This window comes from Pseudophryne corroboree, chromosome 10 (genome assembly GCF_028390025.1).
Source record: "Pseudophryne corroboree isolate aPseCor3 chromosome 10, aPseCor3.hap2, whole genome shotgun sequence".
NCBI classification, from domain to species: Eukaryota; Metazoa; Chordata; class Amphibia; order Anura; family Myobatrachidae; genus Pseudophryne; species Pseudophryne corroboree.
In genome coordinates, this window is record NC_086453.1 from 63,283,834 (window position 1) to 63,303,184 (window position 19,351).

The window sequence follows — 19,351 nt, forward strand, 5'->3', positions numbered from 1 at the left end:
CTGCGATTACCATGTATGGCGTTCCATACCCTGTACCCGCTAATTACAGACACGTCCCCTTATTTCATTTTATTTATGTGTGTATACAGAACCCATGCAGCGATGTGATATGTCAAGCTACTGAATGTGACAAGAAGGGAGCTGTCGCCGTAGCCATCCCATGGGGGGACGATTGCTGTCCATTACACATTTGCAGTAAGTACCGAACCTTCTTCCAGAACCCGGAAACACAAAGAACAATCAAATCCTTTGCAGTCTGATCAATGTAGAGAAGATTAATTCATGTGATTGTTTTTTTTCTGCTATGTATTATAAGTGAGGGATATTTGAGAATCTAGAATCATTCATTTAGTTATAGTTATAAATTATAACACAAGTTCTGATTTAACTGTCCTGGCGGAGGATCCAGTATGAAATACCGGCAGACAGGATGCCGGCTGTCGGTATCCCAGCAATCCCAGTAGCGAGGCCATGAGTTCCCTCATGGGCTCTCTGCACTTGCCACGCTTCAGGCCCGGTGGCAAGCTTCACTCACCACAGGTTCTAAATCAACTTGGTTGGTGGCGTGGACCCACCAACCAATTCCAGGCGCTGGGATAATTTCGGCTGTCAGGATTCCAGCACGTGTATCCTGAATGCTGGGATCCTGACAGCCAATATTTTAACTGCATCTCCTGCAGTCTGTAGAAGATTCATACTGTAGGTTGTGACCTTACCAGGGGTCCCGGAGTAATACACAACCTTCTACAGTCTGTAGAACATTCCCAGGCTTTGACCTTACCAGGGGTCCCGGAGTAATACACAACCTTCTACAGTCTGTAGAACATTCCCAGGCTTTGACCTTACCAGGGGTCCCGGAGTAATACACAACCTTCTACAGTCTGTAGAACATTCCCAGGCTTTGACCTTACCAGGGGTCCCGGAGTAATACACAACCTTCTACAGTCTGTAGAACATTCCCAGGCTGTGACCTTACCAGGGGTCCCAGAGTAATACACAACCTTCTGCTTGTTTTCAGAGTGTGTAGACAGCTGTGATCCGATTCCCGTATGCGAGGATGGCAGCCCACCGCTGAGAATTGGAAATCCTGATACCAGCTGCTGCGTAGAATATGAATGTAGTAAGTAACGAGACTGGAAACAGAGGTTACACAGGCAAAAATGAGTGGAAATGTCTGTATGACATAAGGTGTTCCAGAGGTGTTGGAAAAAAGGGGGAAAAGGAGGAGACTCGCCCCTTTCAAGCAGATTGGAGAGGTGCCAGAGTTACCAATGGCCTAGAGCAGTATGGGTGATTCTGACACAGTTCTGTTGGAAGACGGGGGACGGGGGTTGTCATATTTATTGCATGCTGTACATCCCCATTGACTGCAGACAGTGCAGAGCATAACAGCAGAACAGTGCAGAGCATGAGAGCAGGAGCAGGAATAATACTGTGGTCAGGTGAGAATCGGGCTGTTTGACTGGTCCCTTGGCTACAGGTTGGTCTGGTCTTGTGGACATTTAGTGCAATGGTTGACTGCCAAAAAATTGCTCTGTCTCCTGTGAGATATGTACCAAAGCCAATTGATGGTAATGTTCTGCCAAATTCTAGAGTGCTTGGTAGATTTGTCCACTAGCTACTGTAAGACGGAGCATTGCACTTCCCACAATCCATACACACTAGACGACGTCGCTCTATGAGCAACGTTGTCTAGTGTTTCCCCGGCCGTGCGGTCGGCAGCGACGTCGCTCATTTTATCGGCCAGTGTGTATGGGCCTTTAGTCTACAAGCATGCTATAGTATCTCAGCTGTAGATATAAAAGCTGTGCCCACATGCACCTCAATGTAACACAGAGACACCTCAGAATCAGAGCCGCTTCTGACCAAGTTGGTGCATTTGGTAAGATTTTAAGCTGGTACCCCATAAATTACGTAGGTGTGGGCTGTAATGCCTCCTGGAGCAGTGGCACCCCGGGCATTTGGCTTATGGACTATGCTCAGGGACAATTGCCCATTAGGAGAATAATAAATATATATAAAAACACCTATCAACAAGGACTGCCAGAAGTTGAGCCAGGCTAGAGTACTGGGGTGTGTGTGTGTGTGGGGGGGAGGGGAGAATGTGTTTTGGTTGCTAAATTTCACCTCACCCCTTAAAAGATACTATCTGGGCATCATGTTACCGTGCCGTACTGCGAAGCTTGGACATTTGTACCACTCAGCAGCTGACCTGGTCACCTCCACCAAGCCTGAGCCTTGATAATCAGACCCCCCTCGGCACCATGCCAACAATATAACTTCTAAATAGGAAGGAGCTATGTATAATGTCCACTGTCCGCTGCAGAATAAGTACGTGACATTACAGCCAGACATGGAGGCTGGAGGAAACGCCTGTAATCATAATTAGCGACTATTCTCTGACTGGATACCATATGACACATAACAGAAGTAATAATGTTTGTTTTCATATGCAGGATCTCCCTCACCAACACCGCCTATTCCGGTAAGTATATAGTATAAGGAAACACAAAGCGTACTTTTACTATGGCTGGATAATATGACTAGTACATTGTGGAACTACACACAAAGCAGGATACATAACAATACACATAACAAGGCTTACTTTTTGTTTTTCTCTTAGGCTGATATGTATTTTTATATATTTTTTGATATATTTTACAGTTTATTTTATTTTACGCAGCATGTTACCTCTGATTTTACACTGTCCATAACCACTTGCCTGGCGCGACCATGCCTGCAAGTGCTCTATCTGACCTGGTCGCACAGGATGCGACCAGTCAAATAGAGGGCTAGATGTATGTACCTTTAGAATGTAAGGTCTCACGAGCAGGGCCCTCTACCCTCATGTGCTTATCCTTTCTTACTTTAATAATCTTCAACTGCACCACATCCAGCAGTCTTCTGTCACCTGATACTTATTCCAGTGTCATCTGCTGATGTAACTATGTTTATTTACCCTGTACTTGTCCTATACTGTCATCAACTGTAAGTTGCTGTTTTCCTGTTTGATTATTTGTTTATGTACTCTGTAATTGGGCGCTGCGGAACCCTTGTGGCGCCATATAAATAAAGGATAATAATAATAATAATAATAATAATGTATCATCGCTTGGAAAGTGATAAAATGGAGAGTGAAAAAGTACCAGCCAATCAGCTCCTAACTTCCATGTCACAGGCTGTGTTTGAAAAATGTCAGTTAGGAGCTCATTGGCTGGTACTTTTTCACTCTGCATTTTATCACTTTCCAAGCGATGATGCATCTAGCCCAGAGAGTGTTAGCAGCTGCTGCTGTCAGAGGGACCGGAAGGTCACTCTGCCTCCCTGCACTCTCCCCTACTGATTGTCGTCCTGCCGATCACTGCTGATCAGTCAGCACAGCAGGTTCTCCCCCTCCAGCGGCTGCAGACAATGGCAGCCACTGGGGAGTGTAAATGAACCCTCCCAAGCCACCCCCGGACACCCCCTGTATACCTGCAGGCTGTCCCGGCTTTCAAAATGAAAGCCGCGATGGTCGCAATGTTCCCAATGTTTCAATGGTCATGATGTTCCCGATCGATGTTTCGATGTTTGAAAAAGTATTTTAAAAAAGAATATATATATATATTTTTTTTTTTTTTTAACTAAAATCATTTGGGATAGGGTTAAATTCATGTTCTTCACCTAATTCACTCATAATAAAAAACAACAATTTCGCAGCTGTTTTTGGCTAAATAAATCGTCAGTTAAGTGGTTAATGTGATATGATAATAATTATGACCTTGTTTATCAATTCCAATATAAAAACTTCATTTTTTATACTCCAGAAATGTGAAGACATCACTTGCATTTATCCAACATGTTCTGCTGGTTACTCGGTGGTAAAAACTCTGGTTAGCGCTGACCCATGCTGTGATAACATCATCTGCGGTAAGCGCCAACATTCATTCTCGTGCAGTGTCACTGCTAGTTGTGCTTTACAGTAAGAGCGAGACATTTAACTTGAGAAAAATGTGTTTGATGCCACTGTCAGTATGGGAGTCTCTGGGTGTAATTCAGTAAAGGGGGTACACACGTAGCAATGTTTGCTTAATTTCTAAGAAATCTGACTAGATTGGTTAGAAATTAAGTACAGATCTCTCCGTGTGTATGCCCATAGCGACAGCGATGCGCGGTTATGTGCATCGCTATCGCCGGTTCTAGATTATGTCTGCATGCAGGCACAATCTAGTCAGGTCACTCACCTCACCGCTGTGAGTGCTGAGCGGGGGGAGAGATGTGTGCTGAGCAGTCTGTTATAGATCGCTCAGCACACATCTCTACCGTGTGTACTTCAGGAAATTGCGAATGCGCATACCACATTCTTCACATATGCAGAATGGGTCCTGCGATCGCATTGCAGAAATGCAATCTCCTCTGCCTGATTGACAGTCAGAGGCATTTGGGGGGAGGGATGGGGCGGGGCCGGCGGGCATTGTCAATCACAAAGTTTTCTTGGCCTCACAAGCCACCATGCAATGGCGAGCCTGAGTTAGCTCAGGCTTACTCAGCCTGCCATCGCAGATGAACATCGCAATCGATGTTCATCCCATATGCGATCGCATCGCAAATGCAGGAAGCAGGTGGTACAGTATGCACCTCCTCCTGCGTTTGCATTGCTATGGATTGTATTTGCAAAGCTGCTAAATATGCGGCCCTCTTGGCGTCTTTTTTTACCGCAGTCGCATCTGCAACTTTACGATAATGCCGCTACAAAGCCCTTCCCTGGTGTACATCCCTGCGTCCGAATGTGCAAGGACTGAGATACCCACTGTCAGCGTCCATGGGGGCTAAAATACCACTTGGTGCATCTATAGAGGGCGGCACCATCAAATCTCAGAATCAGGCCTTTAGTGGTAACAAGAGGAGAATAATGCACAGTATTACATTGCTACAGTATAATAAGTGCATTATAATGTGACCACAGACTGTTCTATCATCATCTATATATATTAAAGTGGAGCTATAAATGATGTCGCCACATTGGCGCCCACGTATTTGTTGAGCCATCATGAATGAGGACACAGTTGCATGTTGCTTTCCCGCAGTCACTGGCAATCCATGCAAACACCTTTTCGGAGGTTTGGCTGCATGATGCATATGCACTAAGCCCCGGAATAGGATAGATTCTGGGGCTTGATGCAGAGGACAATGCCATCTTCAAATGGCGTTGTCCAATAGAAGCTTATTGTCTTTTATCGCACCTCCTCACTGAGTGGAATCCAACCAGATCCCTCCCAGCAGCACCCCTCCACACATGCGCAGCAGTGACGTGCGGTGGGGTGAGGCAGACCCTTTCCTGTCAAACTAACGTTTGTGTCAGAGATGTGACTGTATAAATTATATGAAAAATACAAAGAATATGTTTGAAATATCTTCTTTGCATTATTCTAATCATTTTTAGAGCCAAAACTCTGGAGTAAAAAGTCTATGGCAGGTGAGGCAGTGCCGCCCCTGCTTATCTTTTCCGCACATCTCTGATCAAAAATCACCAAATTTCCAGGAGTTTATACTACTGCACCCGTGTATAATGCCCAGATGTATATACTGCTGCACCTGTGTATAATGCCCAGATGTACCCTTTGGCTCATATTTTATGTGTAAATCTGGCTCAGGTGCTAGCTAGTGCCTCCTTAGCCTTTTAGCTCACCGCACGTCTCTGATGCGCAGATAGGACTCAGAAGTCTTTTCATCGCATAGGGCAGCTCTTACCACTTTCTTCATGCATACAGTATTAGCAAACATCAATATGCAGAGTGGCGGGATGCATCCCAAGCAAGATGCGATGCTGCCTGCATCCTGTGCCAAGTGTTGAAAGTGCGGTTCCTCTCTTGACTCCTATGGCTGCAGGGGATAACTGCAGCCAGAGACAGCGCTCACTGCGGAGGGACTTTTTGAACTCCCTTAATAATACTGCAGTAAAATAATAATGTGCTGATTTTTTTGTGCTAATTTTAATTCTTTTTTTCCCCCCAGTGCCAGACGCAACCACTGTAAGTGCCCAATACAGATCAAATATGTATATAAATATGTCCTGTGCCCATTCTTTTCCCACCATTATAAATCTTTGGCGTTTTCTAGATAATTATGGCTCTATGTATTCTCTCTCTCTCTATCTCTCTCTCTCTCTCTCTCTCTCTCTTCATTTTAGTGTTTCCTTGGTATCTGATTTATTAGAATTAGAATAATTGTATGCTTGCATTGTTACTCACATATAATATGGAGGGTTGTTATTCCCTATAAAGGTGTACAACCTCCCTAATGCAACATCCTGTAATACCTACATATTCCTGCGATGTTGCCTGGCTTTATACTGTATATACCTGTAGATCAAATGTCTGCAATCAGGTCAGCCATCAGGGAGTGGGCTGTGGGGACTGGTGTCCTGGCCCCTTACATAGAGGGGGGCCCACCCCTGGCTCCTAACCAGAGAGCTTCAGCAGACTGTGAAACAACAGCGGGATTATGCACAGTGAGGACTTCCTACAACAAGCTTTTGCTGTGCATCAGCTCTCTGAATCATTCCCGTAGGTCCGCGGTGTACCACCTATATATTATATCACAACGTATGACATGACATAGGGGTGGAGCGGTGCGGCAGAATCGTTTTTTTTTTTGTTCTTGTGTTGTTGTTGTTTTTTTGGGGGGGGGAGTCCCTGTCTCTTTTTGTCAGTCCAGGGCCCCAAAATTTCTGATGGCAACCCCTTCTGCTATTTAAGAAGTACTGCTGATAAAACAGTCCATTGTAAAAAGGTTTGTGAGCATTGCCATGTTTTCATCTTTATAATATTGTTTTATTTCTGTTTTCTTTGCAGCCTCCTCCCACCTTACCTCCACCGGTGCGTTACTTTCTAGCTCATATTACTAAGTGTATCCCAGTACATTGTGATTATTTGTATGCAATTATGTCAAAAGTGCTCATTTTTAATACGGGGCAGGATGTACTAAGGAGAAAATGTGATCAAAACATCGACAACAGTCATTTTCGGACATTGGACACATTTCCCTTATGTACTAAGCCCTTAAATGTAATGCATTCCGGGGCTTGGGTGCGGTAGGTAATGGCAGCTTTTACTGGCATTAACCAGTAGAAGCCTATAGGCTTCTTTCTGCATTCTGCCATGAGAGGGATCCAATTGGATCCTTCCCAGCAGCCACTCAGCTGCAGAGGGACTCCCGTGGCCAAAACCCGGAAGTCCTGAGTTCACAAAGGGCAGCTCTTATCGGTAGAGCTTTCCTTTGAATAGATATACGATTAACATAGATGCGGTAAGTGGCGGGATGTACTGCAATGTGGGATGTACTGCAAAATACAAATCACACAAAAGAAAAAGAGGACAAGTACCCACAAAAGGTTGGGCTAAGGAAATGCAGGTGTGAGGCAGTGGTTAGAGAGGTTATGTTCCTACAAGGCTTTGGGTGGATTTAATTTAATTTAAAATTGCATCTCATTCCCTATTGATGTTTTGCAGCAGTACCTCCTCCTATCCTGTAGATGGCTCTGTGACCATTGTTGTCTTCTCTCAAATGGAAAAAGGGCCTTAGATTAGGGTTGGCCAAACCAGTCCTCGAGATCTACCAACAGTTCACATTTTCCAGACCACCTAGCTGGTGCACAGGTGTAGTCATTACTAATTAAGATGTGCTGCATTCATTCCTAACTGACAATTCTACAGATATCCAGGAGGCCTGGAAAACATGAACCATACCTCCCAACACGACACTCTTCTGGAGGGACATAATGCTCTGCTCCTAGACTTCCCTCTTAATTTATGATTGCCAGCACCTATGGTGAAACACCTTTCTTATCCACTAACCTGTTCAACACAGGTGCAGACAATCATAAATTAAGAGGAAAGTCCAGAAGCAGAGCATTGTGTCCCTCCTGAAGAGGGTCATGTTGGGAGATATGCATGAACTGTTGATAGATCTCGAGGACTGGTTTGGCCAGCCCTGCCTTAGATGTTTAGAATGGTTTGAGGATGCATAAGGGAAGGCGGGGAGGCACACATGGGGGCATATTTGCATTTGCAATGTGCCATATTAGCAAAATTCTATTCTCAATAGAAATGTGATAATGCTGCACAATAAAAGGAACAGATGTATAAATCATTGTTTTCTGTAGTTCTCATGTTATTTATACATATATTTATTTGCTTTTCTTTACAGTTCTGTGATGCATCTGAGTGCTTCAAACCAATTTGTAATTATGGTGAAAAACTCTTAGTGAAACCAAACCCCTTTGACACGTGCTGTGCCCTGTATGAATGCAGTAAGTTACGCTCTATATTTTTTCAATGTATTTATTAACTATACAGTGCTGTATTCATTATTTAATGTAGGCTATATATGGCGGGCCAGTTTTAGTTATTTCCCTTTTATTTTATTTTGTCTGCACCAGCCCCCTATTTTACCAACTACCGATACTGGAAATGATGGCATTGGTGGGCGTACCATACTATCCCTTTAAACCGGGACACACATGGATTACACAGGTTCTGTGGCTGAGTAAAACCAGGTGACAGCCAGCCACAGAACATGTGTAATAAATGAGTGGCCAGCAGCTAGGAGTAATACACTAAACAGAGAGGGAAGTTACAGCTCAGACTGGTTTCTTTTGCTTTTGCAGTAAATGAACCCACCACAACCCTCAGCCCTGAGACAACAACACAGAGTGTAAGTAAACCCCATACTGTAGCTTCATATTGAATAATGCTAAGTAGACTTTGCTGAGTGATTACCAATTCCGTCATATCCTTACAGGAAACCTGCGCCAATGTTGAGTGTAGCAAGAATCCTGTCTGCACCAAGGATGGTTCCTCGCTAGTGTTTGACAGCTGGGAGAACAACTGCTGCCCTCTAAACAAATGCCGTGAGTTCTACATTAGTTGGGAACTATCGGGTAACATTCCGGTGTGTTGAATAGGTGAACATAACACAAAATCAAGAGACAGCTCCAGATAATGGTCTTAGTATTGTTACGTATATTATGCATGCCGTTGGAAACAACTCACTAAGGGATTGTGAATTCCATTCCCTTACAGAGTGCCAGCCATGCGACTCCATTCCATATTGTGATGGTCGCCCGTCGACGATGTACTTTAATGAAGACACACAATGCTGCCCAACATATGAGTGCCGTAAGTAATCAATGGAATGAATAAGAAAAGCGTAAGGCTGCTACAACACTATTTTAGATGTTTGTTCTTTTTGTAACTATAAATACACAAAAATTGGTCTAGAAACAAAGGGTTCTGATTCATAGCTGTACTCACTGCCAATGCCGGACATAATGGAGTGGCATATTTGCTACTGTGCACGTGTCTAAGTGGCATAGCAGAAGCACAGGGACAAACGCAGGACTTGTGGAGGGGGGTTTCCAAATGTTTGATTTTAGAGAGATTGCCAGGCTGCGGTAAAGGCGAAGTTTCAGGGCAACTGGAAGTCCCCCCCACATTTGCCTCTGTCCTGACTGTGTCCGTATAGTCTCAGTTGTGAGTTCAGATGCAAGAAGGGAGAACGATATTGAAAATGTATGGTGGTGGCAAGGAGGCGACTTAGCGCACGCACGGATATAGTCTGTGTTATGGGAGTGTTGGTGAAAGTAGCTGCATACAGTGACGCTCCACTGGCCACATAAGAAGCCATACCTGGATGTAGAAACTGCACCTGCTAAAGGGCTGCTGCAAGTTTTGTTGTTGTGACCAATGGTGCGTCTACACGTGCGCCAAATGGTATAACCGCGTATGCGGATGCTGACAGAGGGCGTCTCAGTCCTTGCACATTTGAATGCACAGATGTACACCAGGGAAGGAAATTGTAGCGTTTTTCCATAAAGTTGCAGACGGGCGACCGCCAATACACCCAGCTGCAGGCACTTCTGTATCCACCTCTGAATCAGCCCCAAACTGTCCATTTACCAGGCCATAAAAAATAAGAATAATTATATTCACTGGTCTATCTTACCCCTTGCTCTGTATTGCTCACCCAAGTACATTCCATTACTGTTCCTTGGATTGAAGCAAAACAATAGTTAAAGAGAAACCGCCAATGACCTAGGGGTTGCCAACCATACTCAGTTACATTGTTGGCATAGGCAAACGCAGGGAGTGGGGGGTTCAGTTGTCTGGAAACCCCCCTCCTCTTGGCCAGCGGCACAAATTATGACCACAATAGCAATATTATTTAATACGATTACCAGGGCTGCTGCCACCACATGCAGTTTTTGGGACAGAGTGGAGCTGCTGCACATGCCCAGTGGTAGCAGCTTCTTCTACCAAGTTTGCTTTGTGTGTGTATCTGAGCCCTCAATCAGTGCACTGGTCCAGAGAGCAGCTACCAGGAAGAAGAGACAGGAGCCTTACCATGAGGTGGGAGAATGTGTGTTTAGAAAGAGCAGTTCTGTCTCCCACTGGTTCTATGATGTTTGTATATTTATCTTATGGGATGTTTAACCTTTTCCTGATCACTTATGTTATTCATATTAGTTCAATACTGTATGTTTGACACAGACTACACTATGGACCATCTACAGTGTTAATTATTAACCCATTTCGGCCCGGGTGGGTAGTTTTCTACCCAGCACTTCAATATTTTTTTTCATTATATCGAAAAAAATAAAAACCATCAGATTTTCTTAATTGGGTCAAAATAAGCCATCGCGCATAAAATCTTGAAAAATGGGTAGAAAACTACCCACCTGGACCAAAATGGGTTAATACTGTTTTCCATAAACTTTCCAGTGTATAAAAAGTCCAGTGTCTACAGTTACTGTATGTCGGGGGTCATTACCATGTTCTTCTACCTCTGTCCAAAACACATCTCCATATTGCTTTGCGACGTTTGATCTATAGCTTATAAAGTATATCAACTTGAATAATAGCTCTTTGGATATATACACAAAGTATCACTAACACTGATTTCTTTATTTCTTCCACAGTCCCACCCACTACGGTGCCCACAGTAAGTCAGCTGACATTAATATAAACTTTGTGGGAAATAATATCCTTTAACAGGAAACGTGCAAATTTCTCGTTATGGTAGAATACCTCCAGTCCAGGGATATGGGTGGTCATTCCGAGTTGTTCACTCGCTAGCTTTTTTTAGCAGCCGAGCAAACGCTATGCCACCTCCCACTGGAAGTGTATTTTAGCTTAGCAGAAGTGCGAACGAAAGGATCGCAGAGCGGCGGCAAAGTTTTTTTGTGCAGTTTTAGAGTAGCTCAATATCTACTCAGCGCTTGCGATCACTTCAGACTGTTCAGTTCCTGTTTTGACGTCACAAACACGCCCTGCGTTCACCCAGCCACGCCTGCATTTTCCCTGGCACACCTGCGTTTTTTTAAACACTCCCTGAAAACGGTCAGTTGACACCCAGAAACGCCCCCTTCCTGTCAATCACTCTGCGGTCAGCAGTGCGACTGAAAAGCTTCGCTAGACCCTGTGTGAAACTACATCGTGCCGTTTTTTTTGCTTCATCGCTGCACAGCGAACGAATGCAGCTAGCGATCAACTCGGAATGACCCCCATGGTCATTTAGTGGAAGAGCTTCTTTCATTCTCCTGATAGTCAGTACATACAGATGTCCAAATAGCCACTCCCAGTGCACCAGGTGCCGGGTGATTTGGCTGCGCTCAGCGTCTTTCCAGCTCAATATACGTATTAGTCACATATATAAAACGACTGGGAGTGAGAAAACTATATTGCTAGATTACACTGATCAGTCTGCTGTGTGACATTTGTCCATCTGTGTGTGACGGAGTAACTGGGATGCGAGTGGCCGCGGCTTTTATTCATGCCAAGCTCCATTGTACTTAACCTGTGACACTGGCTATTTGCTAAGCCTTGTGGAGAGACAAAGCGGAGAGAGAGATAAAGTGCCAGGCAATCAGCTCCTAACTGCATTGTTACAGGTTGTCTTTTAAACATGACAGTTAGGAACAGGTTGGTTGGTACTTTATCTCTTTCCTTCTCTCTAAGACTTAGTAAATAGACCCCTTTGTACAATAGTTGACGACTGTCTTGCTGCCCCCTCCGCGTGGCTTGGTATAGGGGGTGGCTTGGATTCCTGAAGATACTACGGAGTCTGTGCTGGAAGGGGGGGGGGGTGGCTACACAATCACATCATTATGTCCTCACCCCATTATGCAATGCCGAGATCACCGGCATTATAAAGCGGGGGCGTGGCTATGATTACGTGATTTATTGTGATTCGTGTTATCGCCCACCGGGTCTGGCCCTCTTCACTCAGAAAGTGGGTGGCTGGGAGGAGAGTGGAGGCCGGCTCCCGGAGAGGTGCACTACTGATACGGGAGGCCGATTTTTGTGAGAGTAGGGAAGTATGCTTTGTATGTGTGTAAAGCCAATTCCTGTGCAGTTCATGTTGCAGCCCAGTGTATCTAGCACACTATGACTGTGTGCAACTCTGAATCAGGCTCTACAGTATGTGGCAGCACCGAGTGGAAGTAAGGGCTATTGTAGAGTATACTGAAACATTATTGATAAGGGAATTACTACATAATGCATATCTGTCTGACTTTGTTGCCCTTGTGGGTTAGATACAGCAACCCCTATATTTTATGTTGCATATTCTCACCATTATCTTCCGTTTACTTTCAGGTTCCTGTCCCTGACACCACTACAGTGTCTCCTCCTGTAAGTAATAAAGTCCTACTATCAGCCAGTTTTAGTGTAGTGATGGAGAATTACACAACGCAAGCATATAAATATACTAGTGTTTGCCCGTGGCTTCATTCGCATGGATGTCTGTTATTGCTCAGCGGAACTAATTTTACAAAGACGGTAGTTGCAAGTAAGGTTGCAGGTGACATGACCTGTGACTATGATATATATCAACTTGCATCATAACCATAGTGTGTAGTATTTGTCTTGGTGCGCCATCTACTGAATTGATGTGTAAACTGAAACTTCATGAGTCAAGATAACCCGTATGATTAGTGGTTGATGTATAGTCAGATTTTCATACAAAATAGATCTTGTTAATCTATAGATATGAATTTATATATGCATTTATATATATATACATATATACATATAGTATGTATATAGCATGTAGTTCAAATACATAGGTTCACTTATATTTCTATATGATCGAAAAAAACAGCTTTTGTCTGTCGCCATGAATCCAGACACTATATCACCCAACGCGTTTCATCATCTATGACTTCATCAGGGGTGTATTACAAAATGAGCCTGTATTTATGGATTCTTTGTTAATAGTGTGGTCCTTTTCAATTGGATTTTTGAGCAAATTTGTGTCTTTAGTGGAGCTTAATCAGACTCTTCCTCCTATCCAAACAAATGGATTGAGTGGCTATTTATAAATTGGCCCTCATGTACTTGATGTCCTTTATTGACAACTACAGTATATTCTGCGATTAGCAGTCCCAGTTAATCAATTAAAAATTTGACAGATGGGATTTTAGTATAAAGTCCTCATAGAACTGAAGGGATTATTTTTTTCTTAACCTTCTTAATGTGATCCCTCTCTCCTGGTCCTTCCTGTTCAAAAGCTTGTTGAGCTCAACAAGAATAGAACTACTGTTCTATTAATTTATTTTAAATAATTTTAGAAAGTGTTTTAATAACTTATATATACGTCGAAGATCAAGTACTCTGGTTGTATTCAATGTACAATAGGTTATATAGACCAATCTCTGGACCATACAGTAGATATATGTTTTGATGTTCTATGAAGGGTGTTAATATACACAAACTTTCATATTAGGTGCCCCCTAAAGATACAATTTCCCTATAATATATATATATATATATATATATATATATATACATAGTAATTTTGGACTTAAGGTGCCTGCACACTGCATGCACCAAATGTCTAGCGTCTGGTCTTTCCTTTATTACTCATCTCCCTAATGTCGAATAGAGATCATACATACCTCAGTTTCTGAGCTTCTATCTACAGATTGTAGAAATTGTAATCTTCACTTACCTAAGAAACTTCTCCTGATTGGCTGAAATGCAGTTTGCCTTCAGCTGTCATACTCCTTTTAAATTTCAGAAATACTGTAATAATTGAAATTAAGGGTCCTATTTATCAACAAATACCTGCGGCTTATTCCCCGAGTGGGTAGCTGCATATATTTAATATCCCCTGAATGTATCACAGAGGGACCGCAGCAGATAGCTTCGATAACCAGGCTCTGGAAAGCAAAGCATGACTAGGTACTGTACTTGGTGACAGTATAGAGCATGTTGTGGGGATTCTATATATAAAATGTCTAGTAAATCTGATTTTTCACAAAGGGTAGTTTTTATTTTACAATATTGTCTATACTATAAATGTCTGGTTACATTGTAAAATAAGTGCACAGATTGAACTGAAGGGCTCTGCAGTTTTTTATTTTTTACTTTTTGATTATTATTTAAACAGCGTTTTGGAAAATATCTATTCATAGGGGATTGCAGGCACCAGCGTCCTACCAAAGCATGTCAATCACAAGGTCTTAATGTCAGACATTAGGTTGCTATTAACATGGCAGAATGTACAAAGAATAAAAAACAATATACTGTAACAGTATATCAGGGTCTAAGCTCTGGACAGATCAGTCTGTGCTGGATATTTGCATTGTTCCATGTTGTTCTTCATAACTTAGTTGTTATCCCACTGAAATCACTGCGATTACCATGCATGGCGTTCCATACCTTATACCCACTAATTACAGACACGTCCCCTTATTTCATTTTATTTATGTGTGTATACAGAACCCATGCAGCAATGTGATATGTCAAGCTACTGAATGTGACAAGGAGGGAGCTGTCGCCGTAGACATCCCATGGACGGACAATTGCTGTCCACAGCACGTATGCAGTAAGTACTGAACCTTCTTCCAGAACCCTGAACACAAAGAACAATCAAATCATTTGCATTCTGGACAATGTAGAACAGATTGTATTTCAAAGATTAAATCATGTGATTGTTTTTTGTCTGCTATGTATCATAAAGGGGGGTACTCACAGAGAGATCCATGCTTAAAATCTAAGCAATCTGACTAGATTGCTTAGATTTTAAGCACAGATCACTCGTGTGTAGCCCCCTCAGCGATAGCGATGCGCGGCCCCGCACATAGCTATCGCCGCTGCTAGATTGAGCCTGCATGCAGGCCAATCTAGCACGCCGCTCATTTCACCCGCTGGGTGAAATGAGCGGCCCCCGTCATCCCCCCGCATCGCTCAGCACACATCTCTCCCGTGTATACCCCCCTTTAGTGTGGGATATTTGAAAATCTAGAACTTGTTGGGTCATTAATTTAGTTATGGTTATAATAAATTATAAGTTCTGATTTAACTGTCCGGCAGACAGGTTGCCAGCTGTCAGTATAGCAACAGCAGCATCCAGTTTGGTGGAATCCCGGCAGCGAGTCCCTTTGCTGGCTCACTGCGCTTGCCATGCTTTGGGCCCGGTCTCGCCACAGGTTCTATTCCCACTCAGTTCATGGTGTGGACCAGAGCCGGCCCTAACCTATATGATGCCCTAGGCAAGATTTTGGCTGGTGCCCCCTTGCACAGACACTATTTCTGCCTCTGTCCCTGTACCCCCTAGCACCATCACCCCTCACCCATAGCAGTCCTCATTTTGGTGTTCCTACCCCCTATATTTTAAATAGGAACAGTGTGCACATTCAGTGCACAGCCTAAAACGGGGCGTGTTCTTGCTGGGAAGGGGCATGGCCACACAATAATTCCCCCAGTTGAAATTACGCCAACTGCAACTTTATTCACATTATATCATGCAATAGTGTCACTTATTCACATTACATCGCACAGTAGTACCACGTTATACCTCACAGTAGTGCCCCATATTCACATTACACCACATCATATGGCTTTATATTCACATTACACCACACAGTAGTGCCCTTTCCATACATTATGCCACACAGTAGAGCACCTTATACACATAATGCCACACATTAGTAATGCCTTTATACACATAATACCACACAGTAATGCCCCATACACATATGACACACATCATTAATGCCCTTATTCACATAATGTCCCTTACACATATGCCACATATTATTAATGACCTTATACACAAAATGATACACAAAATGCCCCTTACACATATGCCACACATTAGTAATGCATTTCATATGCAGATAGAGCCGCAGTCACACACAGAATATAGGCATGCTACATATCATTTTAATCAGCAGAAGCTGCTTGTGCCCCTAGGCATTCCAAGTGCCCTAGGCATTTGCCTAGTTTGCCTATGCCTAGGACCGGCACTGGTGTGGACCCACCAACAGAGAAGGAATTTCGGGGCGGGTGTTGGGATTCCGGCATCGGTCTCCTGCATGCCGGGATTCTGACAGCCGGCATTTTAATTGCATCCTCTGACAGGAATGGGTGTAAGATTTGTGCCAACATGGGAGGCAGTGTGAGTCTCTAGCACACAACCTCCTGCAGTCTGTAGAACATTCCCAGGCTGTGACCTTACCAGGGGTCCCGGAGTAATACACAACCTTCTACAGTCTGTAGAACATTCCCAGGCTGTGACCTTACCAGGGGTCCCGGAGTAATACACAACCTCCTGCAGTCTGTAGAGCATTCCCAGGCTGTGACCTTACCAGGGGTCCCGGAGTAATACACAACCTCCTGCAGTCTGTAGAACATTCCCAGGCTGTGACCTTACCAGGGGTCCCGGAGTAATACACAACCTTCTACAGTCTGTAGAACATTCCCAGGCTGTGACCTTACCAGGGGTCCCGGAGTAATACACAACCTCCTGCAGTCTGTAGAACATTCCCAGGCTGTGACCTTACCAGGGGTCCCGGAGTAATACACAACCTCCTGCAGTCTGTAGAACATTCCCAGGCTGTGACCTTACCAGGGGTCCCGGAGTAATACACAACCTCCTGCAGTCTGTAGAGCATTCCCAGGCTGTGACCTTACCAGGGGTCCCAGAGTAATACACAACCTTCTACAGTCTGTAGAACATTCCCAGGCTGTGACCTTACCAGGGGTCCCAGAGTAATACACAACCTTCTACAGTCTGTAGAACATTCCCAGGCTGTGACCTTACCAGGGGTCCCAGAGTAATACACAACCTTCTGCTTGTTTTCAGAGTGTGTAGACAGCTGTGATCCGATTCCCGTATGCAAGGATGGCAGCCCACCGCTGAGAATTGGAGATCCTGATACCAGCTGCTGCGTAGAATATGAATGTAGTAAGTAACGAGACTGGAAACAGAGGTTACACAGGCAAAAATGAGTGGAAATGTCTGTATGACTCTCACTATAATTAAGGTGTTCCAGAGGTGTCGGAACAAGAGGGAAAAGGAGAAGACTCGCCCCTTACAAAAATTTTGTGTGTGTGTGTGTGTGTGTGTGTGTGTGTGTGTGTGTGTGTGTGTGTGTAGGGGGAAGGTGGCCATATTTGTCGCACGCTCTACACCCCCACTGACTGCAGACAGTGCAGAGCATGAGAGCGGGAGCTGGAATAATACTGTGGTCAGGTGAGAATCGGGCTGTGGGAGTGGTTTCACCTCGGCTGCAGGTTTGTCTGGTCCTGTGGACATTTAATGCAATGACTGACTTCCAAAAAATTGCTCTGTCCCCTGTGAGATATGTACCAAAGCCAGTTAATGGTAATATTCTGCCGATTGGTAGATCTGTCCACAAACTACTGTAAAGGTGCATACACACAGAGTGATATAGCTGAGAGATTTTGACTATATAGTCAAAATCGCTCAGAAAGTTAGTGCATATCACTCTGTGTGTACACAGCCAGCGATAGCGATGCGCGTCCCCGCCAGGTCGCTATCGCTGCTAAAAATAGACTGTGCAGGAAAGTCAATTTTGGCTAGGTCGCTGGAAAAGATAAAGCATCCCCTTGCTTAAATGAGTTAGCCAAAACTGCCCATAGCCAAAATCGCTGGTAAAGTTAGTCAAAATCTCCTACTGCCAGTTCAAGGGAAAACACTCAGTCAGAATCTCTCATAGTTAAAATCTCTCTGTGTGTATGCAGCTTAAGACTGAGCGTTGTGATTCAGCTGTAGATACTATAGTATCTCAGCTGTAGATACAAAAGCTGTGTCCACAGGCATCTCAATGTAACACAGAGACACCTCAGAACTAGAGCCTCTTCTGACCAAGTTGGTGTCCTTGGCAAGAGTTTAAGCTGGTGCCCCTTACATGACGTGGGTGTGGGCTGTAATGCCTCCTGGGGAAGTGGCATTCTAGGCATTTGGCTATATGTACTATGCCGAGTGCTGGCTGTGTGCTCAGAATAGTGCAATAGACGGGACATTCGACCATTTGTTAAAGGACGAGAATAATAATTATATACAAAAACATCCATTAACCAGTGCCGCCGAGAGCTGATCCGGGCTAGGGTACTGGGGGGGCTGTAGCCAAATCCCAACCCTCCCCCTAAAAACCTATGCAGGGCATCACAGAGCAGTGCCATGCTGCAAAGGGGAGACATTTGTACCACTCAGCAGCTGACCTGGTCGCCTCCAAAAAGCCTGGGCCTAGGCAATCAGACCCCTCTAGGCACCAAGCCAATAACATAGCTTCTAAATAGGCATTAGCTAGCTATAATGTCCACTGTCCGCTGCAGAATAAGCACATGTGACACTACAGCCAGATATGGAGGCTGAAGGACAGTCCTGTAATCATAATTAGCAACTAATATGATATACTAAACACTATGCTCTGACTGGATACCCTATGACACATGATGTTTGTTTTTATATCTAGGACCACCCTCACCAACACCGCCTACTCCGGTAAGTATATAGTATATGGAAACACAAAGCTTACTTTTATGTAGTACAGTACATTCTGCAACTACACACAATACACACAGAGCAGGACACGTAACAATACACATAACAAGGCGTACTTTTAGTTTTTTTCTTACGACATTATTTGCTGATATAAATTACAGTATGTTTTATTTTGTGCAGTATGTTACCTCTGATTTTACGCTTACCTTAATGTGATATGATAATAATTATAGCCTTGTTCATAAATTCCAAACTGAAAACCTCAATTTTTATACTCCAGATATGTGAAGACGTCACTTGCAATTATCCAACATGTTCTGCTGGTTACTCAGCGGTAAGAATCCCGGGGAGCGCGGACGCATGCTGTGATACCGTCTACTGCGGTAAGCGCCAACATTCATTTTTGTACACAGTAATATTGCTGGTCTAGTAAATGACATGCGGTGAGGTGAGGCAGAGCCTTTCCTGTCATACGCCAGAGATTTCACTAAATAATGTATACGAAAAATGCAAAGAATATATTATAAATGTCGTCTTTATATTAATCATTTTTATA

The 19,351-nt window shown here is 43.8% G+C and overlaps 1 protein-coding gene across 1 annotated transcript in view; it reads left to right on the plus strand.

The window, feature by feature from the left end:
- The window catches only part of LOC134965190 (otogelin-like protein), a 128,087-nt gene that overhangs the window by 69,299 nt on the left and 39,437 nt on the right, over positions 1-19,351 (plus strand). Inside the window, exons 46-61 of the mRNA XM_063941703.1 lie at positions 90-195; positions 1,019-1,120; positions 2,457-2,485; positions 3,807-3,909; positions 5,995-6,011; positions 6,834-6,857; positions 8,188-8,290; positions 8,648-8,694; positions 8,782-8,890; positions 9,063-9,158; positions 10,958-10,980; positions 12,636-12,671; positions 14,763-14,868; positions 17,131-17,232; positions 18,767-18,795; positions 19,076-19,178. Coding sequence (XP_063797773.1) covers positions 90-195; positions 1,019-1,120; positions 2,457-2,485; positions 3,807-3,909; positions 5,995-6,011; positions 6,834-6,857; positions 8,188-8,290; positions 8,648-8,694; positions 8,782-8,890; positions 9,063-9,158; positions 10,958-10,980; positions 12,636-12,671; positions 14,763-14,868; positions 17,131-17,232; positions 18,767-18,795; positions 19,076-19,178 — 1,135 coding nt within the window. The remainder of the gene's footprint in view (positions 1-89; positions 196-1,018; positions 1,121-2,456; positions 2,486-3,806; positions 3,910-5,994; positions 6,012-6,833; positions 6,858-8,187; positions 8,291-8,647; positions 8,695-8,781; positions 8,891-9,062; positions 9,159-10,957; positions 10,981-12,635; positions 12,672-14,762; positions 14,869-17,130; positions 17,233-18,766; positions 18,796-19,075; positions 19,179-19,351) is intronic.